The following is a 17,937-nucleotide window of genomic DNA, read 5'->3' as shown; positions in this document are numbered from 1 at the left end:
TTTATGAATTTCTTCTCTTTTATTTTGATGAGAAGGTTTATTAATTTCCTTTGGGGATACTCTGTGATTTATTATTGTCTTCCTAAGTGTAAAGCAGTTCCGTTCTGTCTTTATATCTTCTTGACTTCTCCTCCATTTGGAAGTCTGTAGCTATATCATTTAATCCCTCTTTTTACTTTGGTATTATCATTGCTTACAAATTGACATCTCTGGTTCCCTCTTTTCAGTATTGTAGGTTTATTTTATTTTTGATATTTCTTTAACTGGGTTGATTTCCAGGTGATATTGTTGTGTGTCTTGCTCTTCAGTTGTTGACTGCTGTTGTTGGTTCTCTCTTTGGAAGTCTCCATTTAACATTTTTTTTGCAAAGTTGGTCTGGTTTTTGAAAATTCCCTTTATTTCTGTTTATCTGAGAATGTCCTAATTTTGTCTTTGTATTTGAGAGACAATTTTGCTGGGTATATAATTCTTGATAGGCCATTTTTCTCTTCTATTCTTTTATATATGTCATCTGATTACCTTCTTGTCTTCATGGTTTCTGTCAAGAAATCAGAGCTTAGTTTGATTGGTTCACCTTTGTAGGCAACTTTTCATTTTTCCCAAGCTATTTTCACAATTCTTTCTTTATCTTTGGTTTTGGAGAGTTTTATTTTAATACATCTTGTTGATTTTCTTTTGGGGACTATCCTATTTGGGGTACATTGAACTTCTTGAATGCATATCATCTTGTCTTTCATGATATTAGGGAAGTTTTCTTCAAACAAATCTTTGACAATTTCCTTGGTGTTTTTTTCTTCTTCCTGTTCTGGAATTCAAATCACATGTAAGTTATTCCTCTTAATGGTGTCTTACATAATTTTAGGTTTTCTTTCTTTTTTTTTTTTTCCATTCTTTTTTCTGATTGTTCTTCTGATTAGTTTTAAGTGATTTGTCTTCAGTCTTGCTAATTCTGTGTTCCATTGACTCAGTTCCACTCCTTTTCCTTCCAATGTGTTATCTATTTTTGAAAATTTAGTGTTAATCTTCTGGATTTCTAATTGCTGTTTTTGTATGGTTTCTAATTTTCCAATTATTTTGTCAATTTCTTGTTGTATTTTTTAAAATTCTTCTAGAGTTGTCTTTATTATCCTTGATTTTGTCTTTGATTTCCTCAAACTTTCTCTCAATCCATTAAAGGTACCTAAATATAATTCTTTTGAATTCCTTATCAGGCAATTCCAATAATATTTCTTCCTCTGGAAGATATTTTAGCCCTGTATTTTGGTTACTTCTTTGAGCCATCCTGTCTTCTTTTTTTACCCCCCTGTGTATGTATGATTTGAAGTTGTCTGTTGTCTCTGAGACATTGTAGTGTTGTATTAATTTGTTGATTGTATATTGGTTTACATCACCCTGATTTTTTGTTTTGTTTTAACATTTCTGGGCAACAGAGCACATGTGTTGCTCTGGTTGCTACTTTGGGAGCATTAGGGCGCTTACCACCTATCTCCAGATGGATTTTTTAATGGGTGGGAATGTGGACATGAGTCTCTGACTGCTGATCTTGCAAAGTAGCTGAGAGCAACCTGGCTTGATGCATGGAATATCTTTTACTATCCTTTACTGACAACTTTTTTTGTGTCTAATGTTTGTCTCTTATAGACAGATTATAGATTAATCACCTTTTTAATTCATTATCCCAATATCCACCATTAAATTGGCACATTTAAGCCACTTACAATTAAAATAGTTACTCTGCCAGTTAGCTGTTTGTTTCCTGTATGTCTTATATGTTTTTTGTTCCTTAAATACTCTAGTGCCCTTTTTGGTATTTAGTTAATTATTTTTTTGTCATGTATAATTTTTAATCCCTCTTTCCTTTTTGAGAATTACAGTTAACAACTTAAAATTATAACAACCAAGTTTGAATAATGTCAGCTTAGTTTTAACATTATACCATCACTCTGCTCCTATACATCTTCATCTCTGCCTCTTTGTATTGTTACTGTCACAGATTACATTTTTATACATTGTGTGCCCATTAACATAGATTTATAATGATTGTTTTATGTATTTGTCTTTTAAATCATATAGAAGAAAAGAGTCACAAACCAAAAGTAAAAAATACTAGCTTTTATATTTATCTATATAGTTTCTTGACCAGTGTCCTTTATTTCTTCATACAGCTTTGAGCTACTATCTAGTGTCCTTTCATTTCAGCCTAAAGGACTCCCTTTAACATTTTTTCTCAAGCAGGACTATTAGTGACACACTCCTTTAACTTTTGTTTATTTGGGAATGTCTTAATTTCTCCTGTATTCTCAAAGGATAGATAAAACCAAAAACCAAACTCACTGCTGTCATGTTATCCAACTCATAGCAACCCTCCTTGGGTTTCTGAGGCAGTATCACTACAGAAGTAGATTGCCCAACCTTCCTGCTGAGGAGTGGTTGGTGGGTTTGAACCACCAGCCTTCTGGTTAGCAGTTGAATGCCTTACGCACTGATAGTTTTGCCAAATATGCAATTCTGGGTTTACAGGTTCGTTGTTTTTTTTTTTTTTTTCCCCCCTTTCAGAACTTTAAATATATTCCACTACCTTTTGGCTCCCATAGTTTCTGATAAGAAATCAGCTATTTCTCTTATTGAGGATCCCTTGTACGTGATAAAGTGCTTTTCTCCTGATTCTTCCAAGATTCTCCTTTTTCTTTTAGCTTTCAACAATTTGACTATGTTTCTTGGTCCAAACTCTTTATTGTGCTTGGAGTTTGTTGAGCTTCTTGGATTCATGTTAGATCTTGTTTAGATTCATGTCTTCCATCAAATTTGGGTCATTTTTGGCAATTTTTTTTTCAAATACTCTTTGTACCTTTTTCTCTCTCTCCTCCTTCTGGGATTCCTACAATGCATATGTTGGTCCACTTCATGGGGTCCCATAAGTCTCTTAGGCTCTGCTCACTATTCTTTATTTTATTATTATTTTTGTTGTTGTTTGTCTCTGTTCCTCAGACTGGATAATTTCAATTTTACTAACATCAAGTTTGCTGATACTCTCTTCTGCCTGCTGAAATCTGTTGTTGAACCCTGCTAGTGAATTTTTCACTTTAGCAATTGTAATTTTAACACCAAAATTTCCATTGTTGTTGTTATTGTTGTTAGGTGCCATTGAGTCATCCCCAACTCAGAGTGACCTTATGTACAACAGAATGAAACACTGACTGGTCTTGTGCCAGCCTCATGATCTTTGCCATACCTGAGCCCATTGTTGCAGCCACTGTGTCAATCCATCTCATTTGAGGGCCTTCACCTTTTTTGTTGACCCTCCACCTTACCAAGCATGATATCTTTCTCCAGAGAATGGTCCCTTCTGACAACATGACCAAAGTAGGTGAGACGAAGTCTGGCCATTTTCGCTTCCAAGGAGCATTCTGGCTGAACTTATTCCAGGACAGATTTGTTAGTTCTTTTAGCAGTCTATGGTACTTTCGGTAATCTTTGCCAACACCACAACTCAAAAGCATCAACTCTTCTTCAGTTTTCCTTATTCATTGTTCAGCTCTTACATGCATATGAGGTGATTGAAAATACCATGGCTTGGATTAGGCTCACCATAGTGTTCAAGGAGACATCTTTGTTCTTCAGCACTTGAAAGAGTTCTTTTGCAGCAGATTTGCCCAATACATTACATTGTCTGATGTCTTCACTGCTGCTTCCATTGTTGTTGATTGTAGGACCAAGTAATATGAAGTTTTTGACAACTTCAATCTTTTCTCCACTTATCTTGATGCTGCTTATTGATTCAGTTGTGAGGATTTTTGTTTTCTTTATGTTGAAGTGTAATCCATATTGCAGACTGTAGTCTTCAGTCTTCATCAATAAGTGTTTCAAGTCATCTTAACTTTCAGCAAGCAAAGTTGTGCTGTGTGCACATCACATATTGTTAATGAGTCTTCCTCCAATCCTGATGCCACATTCTTCTTCATGTAGTCCAGTCTTGGATTATTTGCTGAGCATACAGATTGAATAAGTATGGTCAAAGGATACAGCCCCAATGCAATCCTTCCTGATTTTAAACCATGCAGTATCCTCTTGTACTGTTTGAACGACAGCTTCCTAGTTTATATACAGGTTCTTCATTAGCACAATTAAGTGTTCTGGAATTCCCATTCTTCTCAATGTTATCCATAATTTTTTATGATCCACACAATCGAATGCTATGCATAGTCAATAAAACAAGCAAACATCTTTCTGGTATTCTTTGCTTTCAGCCAAGATCCATCTGACATCAACAATGATATCCCTCATTCCATGTCCTCTTCTGAATCCACTTTGCATTTTTAGAAGTTCTCGGTCAAAATACTGCTGCAACAACTTTTGAATTATTTTCAGTAAGATTTTACTTTCATATGATATTAATGATACTGTTCAACAATCTCCACATTCTGTGGGCTCACCTTTCTTAGGAATGGGTACAAATATGGATCTCTTCCAGTTAGTTGACCAGGTAGCTGTCTTCCAGATCTCTTGCCATAGCAGAGTGAATGCCTCCAGCACAGCATCTGTTTGTTGAAACATCTCAATGGGTACTCTGTCAATTCTTGGAGCCTGTTTTTGACCAGTTCCTTCAGTGCAGCTTCAACATTTTCTTTCAATACCGTTGGTCCTTGATCATATGCCACCTCCTGAAACGGATGAACATCGACCAATTCTTTTTGGTAAAGTCACTCTGTGTATTCCTTCCATCTTCTTTTGATATTTCCTGACATCATTCAATATTTTTCCCATAGAATCTTTCCATATTGCAACTTAAGCCTTAAATTTCCTCTTCAGTTCTTTCAGCTTGAGAAATGCTGAGCGTGTTCTTCCCTTTTGGCTTTCCAACTCTATGTCTTTGCACATTTCATTATAATAATTGACTTTGTCTTCTCGAGCTGCTCATTGAAATCTTCTGTTTAGCTCTTTTATCTTGTCATTTCTTCCATTTGCTTTAGCTACTCTCCATTCTAGGGCAAGTTTCAAAGTCTCTTCTGACATCCATTTTGGTTTTTTCTTCCTTCCCTGTCTTTTTGATGACCTTTTGCTTTCTTCATGGATGATGTTCTTGATGTCATTCCACAATTTCTCTGATCATTGGTGCTCAATGCATCAAATCTATTCTTTAGATGGTCTCTAAATTCAGGAGGGATATAATCAAGATCATATTTTGGCTCTCATGGACTTGTTTTAATTGTCTTCAGCTTCAACTTGAAGTTGCATATGAGCAGTTGATGGTCTGTTCCTCAATCAGCTCCTGGTCTTGTTTTGGCTGAAGATATTGACCTTCTCCATTGCCTCTTGCCACAGATGTAGTCAATCTGATTTCTGTATACTCCGTCTGGTGAAGTCCATGTGTATAGTCACCATTTGTGTTATTGAAAAAAGGTATTTGCAATGAATAAGTCACTGGTCTTGCAAAATCCTATCATACAATATCCAGCATTATTTCTATCACCAAGGCCATATTTTCCAACTACCAGTGATTCTTCTTTGTTTCCAACTCTTGCATTCCAGTCACCAGTGATAATCAACACATTTTGATTATATGTTCAGTCAATTTCAGACTGCAGAAGTTGGTAAAAATCTTCAATTTTTCATGTTTGGCTTTCGTGGTTGGTGTGTAAATTTGAATAGTAGTTGTAATAGCTGGTCTTCTTTGTAGGCGTATGTATATTATCCTATCTCTGACAGCATTGTACTTCAGGATGGATCTTGATACATTCTTCATAATGATGAATGCCACAACATTCCTCTTCAATTTGTCATTTCCGGCATAGTAGATCATATGATTGTCTGATTCAAAATGGGCAAAAACAGTTCATTTCAGCTCACTAATGCCTAGAATATTGATGTTTATGAATTCCATTTCATTTTTTGACAACTTCCAATTTCCCTCAATTCGTACTTCATGCATTCCATGTTCTGATTATTAATGGATGTTTGCAGCTGTCTCCTCTCATCTTGAGTCATTCCACATTAGCAAATGAAGGTCCTGAAAGCTTTACTCCATCCACATCATTAAGGTCAGGTCTACTCTGAGGATGCAGCTCTTTCCCAGTCATATTTTGTGTGCTTTTTGTCCTGAGGAGCTCATCTTCTGGCATTATATTGGACAATGTTTCAGGTCTATTCATTAAGTTTTCCACTAATATATCAGACCGTTTCACTGCTATCCATAAGGTTTTCACTGGCCAGTTGTTTGAGAAGTGGATGGCCTCTTTCTTCTTCTGAGTCTGTCTTAGTCTGGAATCTCAACTGAAACCTGTCCACCATGGGTAACCCTGCTGGTATTTGAAACACCAGTGGCACAGCCTCCAGCCTCACAAGAACACACAAACCACCACAATATGACAAACTGAACTTCTATTAGGTTTCTTTTATATAACGGTTTCTTTTTATTGCTATTCTCATTTTGTTCATACATCATTTTCTTGGTTTCCTTTAATTCTTTGTCTATGGTTTCTTTTATCTCTTTGCACATATTCAATACTTGTTGTTGTTGTTGTTTGCCGTCGAGTCGGCCCCGACTCATAGCGACCCCTCCTTGGGTTTCCGAGGCAGTATCACTCTGGAAGTAGGATTGCCCAACCTTCCTTCCGAGGAGTGGCTGGTGGTTTTGAACCGCCAGCCTTCTGGTGAGCAGTCAATTGCCTTAGGCATTATGCTACCAGAGCTCCCTATATTCAATACAATTGATTAAAAGTCTGTCTAGTAAGCCAAATGTCTACTCTTCCTTGAGAATGGCTTCTGTCAATTTATTTATTTTTTTACCTTTGAATGGAGCATGTTTTTTTGTCTCTTTATATGCTTTGTTATTTTCTGTTGAAAACTGGACATTTGAACATTATAATGTGGTAACTCTGGAACTCAGATTTCCTTTCCATTCCCAAGGGCTTTGCTGTTCTTGATTGTGGAAGTGTTAGCTTAAATTTTGACTGAAATTTACTTGAACACCAGGAGCTTAAAAACAAAACAAAACAAACAAAAACCTCTCCATATTAACCCTGTGCTGGAGCACTCCTTTAACATTTAAGCCATTTATAATATTGCAGACTTCATTTCCTGCTTGCACTGAGTATATAGATCTGCCTGTGGTGAATGCTTTGCATCTTTTCAGAAATTTTCTGAACATGCATCCTGTCTTGGGCACTCAAGTGTCTTTCTAAATCTCTTAGTACACATAAATATTTTTGCATGTCCTAATTTCCCAATAAATACTTCCCTGTTCCCAGCTTCCTCCTTGATTTTCAGTCTATTGAATATCTCAACCGTAATCTTTTGCTGCAGATGTCTATGGCTTTTTTAATCACTTTTCAGTGTTTTTGGCCAATCCACTCCACTTTTCCAACCTGATTGGGTCCTACTTAGGCAAAAAGAAAAATTAATGGCTTTCATGTAGTTCAGAGACAGATTAAAGCAAACAAAATAATATTTAAATAAGGTCTCTTCTGCTTTCTCCAAAACTGTGGTACAGGTTCCCCTGGAAAGGTAGACTGTTGTCTTCTAGACTACCACTGAGCCAGGGAGCGAGTGGGTCAATTCACTGCCATTGAGTCGGATCCGACTCGTAGCGAACACTCCTTCAGTTTCTGAGGCAGTATTACTACGGAAGTAGATTGCCCAAACTTCCTTCTGAGGAGTGGCTGGTGGGTTTGAACTGTCAGCCTTCTAGTTAGCAGTCAAATGCCTTAGGCACTACATAAAAATACCATAAGACTTTTCTACCATTTTTCGTTGCCCTTTAATTGATTAAGTATTCACTTCACTACTGTACTGGTTGCTTGTTCAATGTTTCTGACTTTTTCTCATTGTTATATAGGAGAAATGATCTCTCACAACCTTTTCATCCTTACTTGGAAGCAGCATCAAGATAGACATTTTTAAAAATTGATGTAAGACAGTCTTTTTCCCTCCTCCTCCTCCTCCGCCTTCTTCTTTTTTATATATGAGTGAACTTGATAGGAGAAAGAGGAGTCTATACTTCAATTCTTCTAATAAGAAACACAAAAACCTAAATTTTGTGTTCTGTTATAAATTCAAGTACTAAATTGAATGAATTAAATTTAAACTTAATCTTTTTTAAGGATATTATGTGTGACGTCAGGTAAATTCTGTTCCCCCACCCCTTTCTTTTCACAATATTTCAGGCTTTGAATATTTGAACTTCCTTCAAAATAATGTCAATGGACATTATAAAATCAGTAGAACATTTATCTAAAATTCAGAGAGATAATCAACAACAGATCACTGATAGAACATTTTTCATTGATGCTTCTAACCAGAGCCTAACTACCATTCCACTGGAGATCTTAGAATTAAAAGAATTAGAAGAAGTACATTTGGAAAATAACAAGATTGAAGTGATTCCTCAGAATATTCAGCATTTAAAAAATGTTAGGATCCTCTACTTAAATAAGAACAAACTGAGGAAGCTGTGTCCGGAGCTGGGGGAGCTGAGCAGGCTGGAGGGCCTAGATCTCAGCTACAACCCCATCCTTCCCTCCTCCATCCAAGTTATCAGCCACATCCGCACCCTTCGTGAACTCCGGCTCTACAAGATTTACCTGAGGGAGTTTCCTATTGCGATCTGTAAATCCCTTCACCATCTGGAGCTACTTGGACTGTCGGGAAACCTCCTAAAATCTTTGCCCAAGGAAATAGTGAACCAGACCAAACTGAGGGAGATCTACCTGAGTCAAAACAAATTTGAAGTTTTCCCTCCAGAACTCTGTGTTCTCTACAACCTGGAGATCATTGACCTGGATGAAAACAAATTAAATTCCATTCCAGAAGAGATTGGAAACCTGACAATGCTGCAGAAGTTCTATGTGGCTTATAACAATGTGCCCTCTATACCCCAGTCACTATGCCACTGCAGCAAAATGTCAGTCCTTGATTTTTCCCATAACTCCCTCCACTGCATCCCACACACCCTCACTGCACTCACAGAAATGACAGAAATAGGGCTGAATGGGAACCACCTAGAGAAGGTGCCCCACCTCATCTATAAGTGGACCTCGCTGCACCTGCTCTATCTGCACAACACAGGTCTACGGAGTCTGCAGCGCTCCTTCAGGCATCTGGTTAACTTGCGTTTCCTGGATCTTAGCCAGAACCAGCTGGAACACATTCCTTTGCAGATTTTTACACTGAAGAACCTGGAAATCCTGGCGCTGGATGATAATAAAATACAACAGGTACAGATATCCTGACTGTCACTATGATGTTATCAGGAACCCTTCCTGTTCTACGGTGGTGTGGTTCTGTGTCTACACATCAACTCCATCACAATCATTTGTTCCAACTGACAATATGGTTGAAAATCTAGAGTTAAAAATGTATCCAGCAAGGCAGTAATTTATATATATTTTTCTTAAATAACAATAGTAATAATGACTGCTAATGTTTATTTATAATAAGTATGTGGCAGTCACTGGGCTAAGTGTTTTACATGGATTATTTCATTTAATCTTCACAATGACTCTTTGATGTGGGTAGTAGTATTATCATCCTTAATGATATGTGAGGAAAATGAGGCAAAGGCACTTAGCTAACTTGTACAAGCCCACACAGTCTGTAAGGAATAGAGTCAGGATTCCAACCCAGAGTTACTGAGCTAAAGGGCCTATATTCTTAAGAAAGATCCCTATCAGGTTTCCTTAAACAGAGACTTTTCTGACACATACTGCCATAGGCCTTAATGTTCTACTCATGGGAAACTGCAAAAACAGATTTGTCTCTACATGTATACAGAGTGGTGTGTTAAAAAATTCTTATTGTAACATTATTTATCATTGTGAGATAGGAGAGACAATCTACAAGTCAGTAGAAGAGTGTGCAAATAAATTGTAGCATTTTTATAAAATAGAATACATTATAATAAATTGTACTTTATACTAAACTAAATGAAATATATATACACATATATGTATCAATATCAATGTGAGTATATTTCAAAATTATAATGTTTATTTTAAAAAATATAGATATCATTTATAAATTTTAAAATAACACACAACTACACACACAAAAAAAACCCCTACACATATTTTATGAATACTTTCATGTGTAATAAAAGCATAGACTTGTGAGTTGAAAGAAAACTCACTCAATTCCTGATAGTAGTTGCCTCTGAGAAAGAGAGAGGGAGGAAGTCGAGGAAATAGAGTCTCATAGAGGACCTGAACATTTATTGTAGCATTTTATTTTATGAATTAACCAATTTGGGTGATGAGCACTCATGCATTTATGTTTCTTTTTAATATTAGGAAATTAAAAAGCACAGAGTTGTTGTTAAAAGCAAAGTACAACTGTAGAGGGAGAAATCAATAACTGTAACCAAAGACCAAGCCTGCTTTTCCCGGCTATGAACAACATTATAAAAGTCTGGGTATTTTCTTCTTTAAAAAATCTTTTATTTACTTTTCAAATTCCAGAACCTTGTGTGGGGGTGTTTTAAAAATTTTCTAGTCACTGTTGTTGTTGTTATGTGCCGTCGAGTCAAACCCGACTCATAGTGACCCCTCCTTGGGTTTCCGAAGCAGTATCACTACGGAAGTAGGATTGCCCAACCTTCCTTCCCAGGAGTGGCTGGTGGGTTTGAACCGCCAGCTGTCTGATTAGCAGGCAAGTGTCTTAGCCACTATGCTACCAGAGCTCCCTTCTAGTCACTAAAGAGTCTTAAAACTGCCTTTCAGAAAGTAAATATTTTGATGTTAAGTTTAAGATTTAGGAAGACAATCTAGAGCTTTAAACTCTACTGAGACAGTGACCTACCTTGTAGGAGTTTAGAGGTTCCACGAAAGGTCTCTGCCCATCCCCACCCCTACCCCCAGTATTCCACCACTGAGTAAGAACATTTTTTTTAACAGCAGACAAAATCTTTCATTCCACAGTTGTAGTAAAGGCTTAAAATATAAAATGTGCTTTGGAAGCATAACACCTTGATTTAATTCCTATTGAATTATGAATGATACTCAATCCTTTCTGGAGAAGAAAAAGGAAATCTCTTTCTCTCCTCATTAACAAAGATAACCCTCATCCAATACCAAGTTTTACAAGTCAAATTGTGCTGAAACATGGGCATGTTAAATGTTACCATATTAAACATAACAAAATTATACATACTATTCCTTTTTATTTTTCAGTCATTCTGACTGCATTTTTTTGTCCCCTATTCTCAATTTCCTCTTATATTAGCCCTTCCTGTAACCTCCCAATGCATTTCTCTCCTAAATGACCATTATCTTTAAACCAACTCCTTATCTTTCCTACCCTAAAGATTTAACTGATAGTTTTCTCACTCTTGAATCCTGGCCAGTTGCACCTGTCTTTTAAGCAGCATCTCAGTAGCTTCTCCTTGCCTAGATGGATGCAAAAATAGCTGACTTTCAATGCAGGTCTAGATGGATTTTATTTTTGTGTTCCATTTCTGTTGGAATCCCTGTGTGGTGCAAATGGTTAACATGCACAGCTGATAACCAACTTCAATTTGGGTGTTTGAGTCCACCCAGAGGCACCTCAGAAGAAAGGCCTATCTACTTCTGAAAACTCAGCCGTTGAAAACCCTATGGAGCACAGTTCTACTCTGACACACGCAGGGCACCATGAATTCAAATCAACTTGTGGCAGTTGGTTTGTTACATTTCTGTTAATGATGAAAACCAAGACAATAGACTCAACCTCAAGTGGCTATAGCTCAATTAGTGTCATCAATAATTGTCCTCATTTGAAGCTTTGAAGTTTTCTCCTGTGCATTCAAATTTATTTCCATTACACTTTAATATGACTCTACGGGGACTCATTTTTAGATCTTGAATATCCAGAAAAATTTTTTTAGATAGTCCACTTTTAAAAAGGAGTTAAACCCATGAGCTAAGTAAGCAGCAATAAGACTGAAATTACTAGATTATAATGAAGTGCTTAGAAGCTCTGGTGGTACAGTGGTTAAGGCATTCAGCTGCTAACCAAAAGATTGGTGGTTTGTACCCACCAGCCACTATGGGTCTGTTCTATAAGGTTGCTGTGACTTGGAATTGACTCGATAGCAGTGAATGGTGCTGGTGGAATGAAATGGTTAAAAATAAGTCTTAAGTAGTTAAGACTTAAACATTTTTTCCTGTTACTTTAGACTGCACTGAGTGCAGGTGCTTTGCATTAAAGAGATCTAAGGGCCTGACAAGAATTTTAACATAGCCAAGCAAGTAAGTTTAAGCATATTTCTCTTGGGATTGACTTTATCTGATTTAATAGACAAACAAACTGGAAATATTTTAAAGCAGTTTTGGGAAAATGAACCTTCATCCTATACACTAAAGAGAAACATGTGTCTTCTGAAAGATTCCAAGTGTGTGAGAACTTTTAGGTTATCCCTATACTGGGCTTTCTTTTTCTTCAACTATGAGTGACTTGTTCACCGATTATCTATTTTATTCTAGGCATCTATAGAGAGGCTGAGGAGCCCTGAAGGTGCAGTAGTTAAATGTTTGGCTGCTAATCAAAAGCTCAGCAGTTAGAACCCATCAGCTGTTCCACAGAAGAAATTGTGGCAATCTGCTTCCATAAAGATAACAGCCTTTGAAACCCTATGAGGCAGTTTTACTCTGTCCTGTAGGGTCTTGTTCTGGTTACCTAGTGCCACTCTGACAAAAATATACCATAAATGGGATGGCCTTAACAAACAGGAGTTTATTCTTACAATTTGGAGGCTTTAAGTCCAAGTTCAAAGTGCCAGGCTCTAGGGGCTGCATGAAAGCCCCTCAGCCTTGGAATTCAGCTCTGCCTCTAGCTTCAGTGGGCCGGGATGGCACTCAGACAGCTGCTGACTGCTGAGGTTGAGAAGCTCAAGGTTGACAAGTAAAAAAGGCACAGTCCCGATGTTACCAAACTACATGGAAGCCCATTAATTTAAGTCCATTGTAAGCCCCAAGGTTGGCAGAGCATGGCAGGCTGCTGAACAATGACATGACTACATGCAGGATCCAAGCATGCCATAGGCTAGAGACCATTCCCCAAGGCTTCTCCTTATATGCAAGAAGCAGACCACATCCCTAAGGCAGCTACACAGCTGCTCACAGTAGATTCCACCATGGAGTTGATTACCAGTCTCATCATGGGGAATACTACATCCAGCTGCCCAGCCACTCAACCAGGCCTAGCCAAGTTGACACACAAACTTAACTACCATAGGTCTCAATGTGTTATATTAGACTCCATGGCAATGGGGTTTTGGGTTGATATAGAGAGGTTGTGGGCTCAACTGCGCTCTAGCCATTTTCATGAAAAGTAGAATGGCAGATTAGGGAACGGGTGGGTAGGAAAGCCCAAGGGCTCAAGTAGTGAACTTTGAAGGATATCCTCAGTTAGGAATGAAGCTAATTAAAGAACATATGCTTTAATGTGAATGAGCCACTGAGATACACAACTGGGCTTTTTCTTTCTATAGGAATATGAGGTATCTCTGTAAGATAATCAATAAGGTGACTGTGTCACATAGTTTAAGAAGAATCTGATTTTCCATGTTGTTCCAGAAGGCCAGATAAAGATCGATAGGTGTACATAACAGTGAGGAAGATTTTGGCTTAACAAGAGAGGAAAAAAAAAACCAAAAACAAAAAACACTCATGATTAGAGGTATCCATGGAAGATAATGGGCTTTTTATTCCAGGTATTTAAATATAAGCTGGATGGCTACCTATGGAAGATATTCAATCACCCTATTTAAAAACAAACAAATAAACAAAAAAACCTAACTGCTATTGAGTCCATTCCAACTAATAGCAACCCCCATTGGGTTCCAAGGTTGTAAATCTTTACAGAAGCAGACTGCCTCATCTTTTTTGCATGGAGTAGCTGCTGGTTCAAATCATCAATCTTTCGGTTAGTAGCCAAATGCCTTAACCTCTACACCACCAGAGCTCCTTCAATCATCCCATTAGAGGGTTGGAATAGATGACCTTTTCAAGGCCTTCCAACTCCAAAAATCTGAGAGTCTGTGAAATGCCTATCTAGTATCTACACAGGGTACCCACTAGAAGGCAGAATATGATAAGATATAATCACAATAATCTTAACAGAACACTAATTAGAACTAGTAAGAACATACGGTTACTTCCAAATGAGATTTAAATTTCAAAATTGGTGAGTTAAATAGCCTTTTAGGCTGTCACAAAATTTATCAATTCCAATAATTAAATTTATTCTGAATGTTATGATATATTACACTAATAATTCTAATTCTTGTTGTCATGTCAAGCAATTGGCACACTACAGTTCATAAAACAATAGGTTAAAAATTGATCCAGTTAAAACAGTGCATAAAAGGGAAGAGCAGAGAACCTCAGAAAAAAAGTGGGACTCTTGATTTCAGATCTACAAATATAAGTACTATACACGTAAACACATGTGCAAACTTTTTGTCGGTGTGAAATGCTAAATTGTTCTACTTTGTGTTTAACAATCTGCTTCCAAACCAAAAGCCCAATTTACTTTTTTACTGTTAAAAATAATCTTGACCTGAAACTTATCTTTTTGGAATACTTCTAGTTGCCTCCACACATTGGCTCACTTTCAAAACTGAAGAGTCTTGGATTAACAGGAAACCAGTTCTTTTCCTTTCCAGAGGAAATCTTTTCTTTATTGTCCTTGGAGAGACTATACCTGGGGCAAGATCAGGGAATCAAGCTTACCAGTGTGCCCGGACACATCCACAAACTGCAGGTAAGCCTCCACATATGAACAGGCACAGACGCATATGCAACTGACTCCTCAAAGTGGCTGGCTGATGGAGAGAAAACACGTCCCTACAGGCTGGATGTGGAATCAGGGATACTAGATTTCCAAGCAAGCTCCAAACAAGCAGTCGTTCTCATATTTTGAGGCTTCCACTGTCTTACTGAACAATACCCAAAGAACATTTTTTACTGTGGTTGCGATTGGCTATTTCATGCCATACTTCCACTGTGTGCTTTATTACATTTTATTTACTAAAATGGAGTCATATGTCTTTCCATTTAATTTCCACTTTTCAAAAGTAAACTCAAAAAGCTCACTGTCATTGGGTCGGATTTTACTCATAGTGACCCTTCCTTGGGTTTCTGAGGCAGTATCACTATGGAAGTAGATTGCCCCATCTTCCTTTCGAGGAGTAGCTGGTGGAGCCCCCTGAACATTGAACTATTTTGAAATTAAAATATCATCCAGGTGACGTGGCTGGGAGCCTGTCTCTTGGGTACCCAGTACTCCCTATGAGTGGCTATGTGTTCTCCCTCCCTGCATGGTGGCATCTCCTCTTGCTGTCCCTGAGCTGCTCAGCAAATCATGGTTAATTTAATTGCACCAGATTCATACCGCAGTTGAGTTCTTAGTACTGTGTACATTCTAGCAAAACAAAAAGTTAACTTCATTCAAAGTAGCCACATCAGTGTATCATTATGCATGCATCCTTTAAAGAACTATTATTTTTTCATGTTCCTGTTCCTGCCCTTCTAATAGTGATAACTTAGGTGTGGACCCCTGCACAACCCTACTCGTGGATCTGAGCAGTAGCAGGTATAGCATACAGGGTTCCTATTCCTAGTTCTCCATCTCTTTGCCATGTGTTCAGAACACCTTTATTCTGTCATCTTGCTCCTTGTACATGCCACACCACACTCTCCAGAATCTTAGGGAAAAATGCAAACATTAAATTTTTGCCCAGTTAATTTGTAATAGTAAAATCAAATACATCCAAACACATCAAATTGGAAGTAGCATTTTGGCTATTTCTACTGAGATGATGTTGAGTTGATATTTGAGGCAATTATATAATTCTGTAGCAACTGCCACATAAAATTAGCTGTTGAAAGGGAGAAAATGACAAATGTAGTTAAATGATCCAAATTATTTTCCATGAATTCTAGTAAAACAAATATGCATTAAATTCCCAAATCTCGTTTCCCTGCTTACATGGGAAATGAGACCAATAACTTTACTCAGAAATTATTTTATTTCATGAAGATGGTCCTTTAAATATCTTTTTCTTTATTCCAATGCATAATCCCCCCCAATTAAAGGTCATAGGAACCCACAGGTGATTGTGGTTATTATAATTCACTTATCAAGTTAAGGCTCATTATGATACTCTCTCACATTGTTTCAGAGTCTTAAAGAGCTGCATATAGAGAACAATCACCTGGAGTACCTGCCCGAGTCCTTGGGTTTACTGCCTAACCTGGAAATTCTTGATTGCCGCCACAATAGGCTTCAGCAACTTCCCGATGCCATTTGCCAAGCACAAGGTGAGGAATCTGAATAGATCCACAGCCTATCAGAGTTTGTGGTTGTTACTGAGTCTGCTCCCATTCATAGTGATCCTATGTGACAGAGTAGAACTGCCCCATAATTTTTACTGAAGCACATTGCTAGGTCTTTTTCCTGCAGAGATGCTGGGTGGGTTGAAAATCCAATGCTTTGGTAAGAGCTGAGTGCTTATCTATTGCACTACCAGCATTTCCCATGATTAATGGCTTCCTTTATTTATAAAGACCTTTCCCAGTGTTTGGAGGACTAAGTCCTAAACCATTACCTCCACACAGTTGCTCACCAGCAACATGGGAAGGCTAGGTGTCCTGGTTAGTACAGCTAAGAACCTCACAAAAGCAGTTAGATTGTAGTGGGAATTTGAACAAACAGTAAATAGCAAATGCTAAGAAAATTAACATTCATTCATTCATACACCATCAACAATAATTTGCTGAGTATCTAGTATATGTCAGTATTTGAAGTTGGATTCTGCAGTAAATTTGTATCTTGGTCACTAAGTCAAATAAAAGTATTGACCCAGAATGGTGAAGTTAGGAAGGGGGACTTTTGGAGCTATGGGACTGATATGGGATATCATATGATTCACAGTTAAACATCCAAATATTTTCCACTAGGCTAACCCATTCTTCATCTGTCCATCCATCAATCAATCCATCCACTTAGCAAGCTTTTGCTTAACACCTACTGGGGTTTTAAAGATAAAAAACATTTTTCCCATAGTGTTCTGAATTCCCAGGTTTATAGACAATTTTTTCAAAATATGGCTATTCACATTTAATAAAAGATGGAAGAAGGAATTGGAGAATGTGCAGCTACTACCTACCTACAAGACATTAAAAAGTTTGGCTTGGGGTGGGTATGCAGCACTCCTAAGTGATGCTCCTGACCGTACATTCTTAGACCATACGTTCTAGTCTCTGGAGGAATTAAATTTTCTCATAACTTTCAAAAGTTTACTATTTTTTCTGTCTCATATTTATTTCCACTGACTTCAACAGTGAATTATAACTCAAATGAGTTATAAAGAAGAGAACTCAAATGTGTTATACATCAGATCATTAAATCTGATGCCTTTTGTTACATGGCACAGCAGGAAACAAACATTTCAAAGTGACTGGACTATAGGATCCATGTCTGATTTTTTCTGTTCTTAAGACAAATCCACCAATAATTTTTTTTTTTTTCAGCTTTGAAAGAACTGTTGCTTGAGGACAACTTGCTCACCCATCTTCCAGAGAATTTGGATAGTCTACTCAATATGAAAACTCTGACACTGATGGAAAACCCCATGGCAGAACCCCCGATAGAAGTATGTGCTAAAGGTCTTGAGGCTATATGGAGATATCTTAGGAAAAACAGAAATATGAAAATAATGGCAACAAAGGTAAGAACAGCAACATTCTTAGTAATACATTCACACTTGGTTTGGAAGGGGATTAATATTAAACATATCAGGTTTATCCTATGGTTTATCCTATTAACATATTCTCTTTACACATCTACTCTCCTTAAGAATAAAAATAGAGTTCCGGCAAGATGGTGGACTAGGCAGAAGGATTGCACAGACCCTCTTCAACAAAGAAAAGGGAAACCAATTAACACAGACACAGAAGATAATCG

General features: G+C 37.4%; 1 protein-coding gene across 1 annotated transcript in view; it reads left to right on the top strand.

Moving 5' to 3' along the window:
- The first annotated feature begins 8,192 nt into the window (after positions 1-8,192).
- Positions 8,193-17,937, top strand: part of LRRIQ4 (leucine rich repeats and IQ motif containing 4) — a 23,135-nt gene continuing 13,390 nt past the window's right edge. Inside the window, exons 1-4 of the mRNA XM_007946636.1 lie at positions 8,193-9,212; positions 14,560-14,733; positions 16,154-16,292; positions 17,505-17,701. Of these exons, the coding sequence (XP_007944827.1) occupies positions 8,193-9,212; positions 14,560-14,733; positions 16,154-16,292; positions 17,505-17,701 (1,530 nt within the window). The remainder of the gene's footprint in view (positions 9,213-14,559; positions 14,734-16,153; positions 16,293-17,504; positions 17,702-17,937) is intronic.

The sequence above is a fragment of the Orycteropus afer genome, unplaced genomic scaffold (assembly GCF_000298275.1).
Source record: "Orycteropus afer afer isolate SDZICR_OR568_19922 unplaced genomic scaffold, OryAfe1.0 scaffold00168, whole genome shotgun sequence".
Classification (NCBI taxonomy): Eukaryota; Metazoa; Chordata; class Mammalia; order Tubulidentata; family Orycteropodidae; genus Orycteropus; species Orycteropus afer.
Note: the sequence above shows the minus strand (reverse complement) of the source record. Positions and strands in the feature narration are given on the sequence as shown.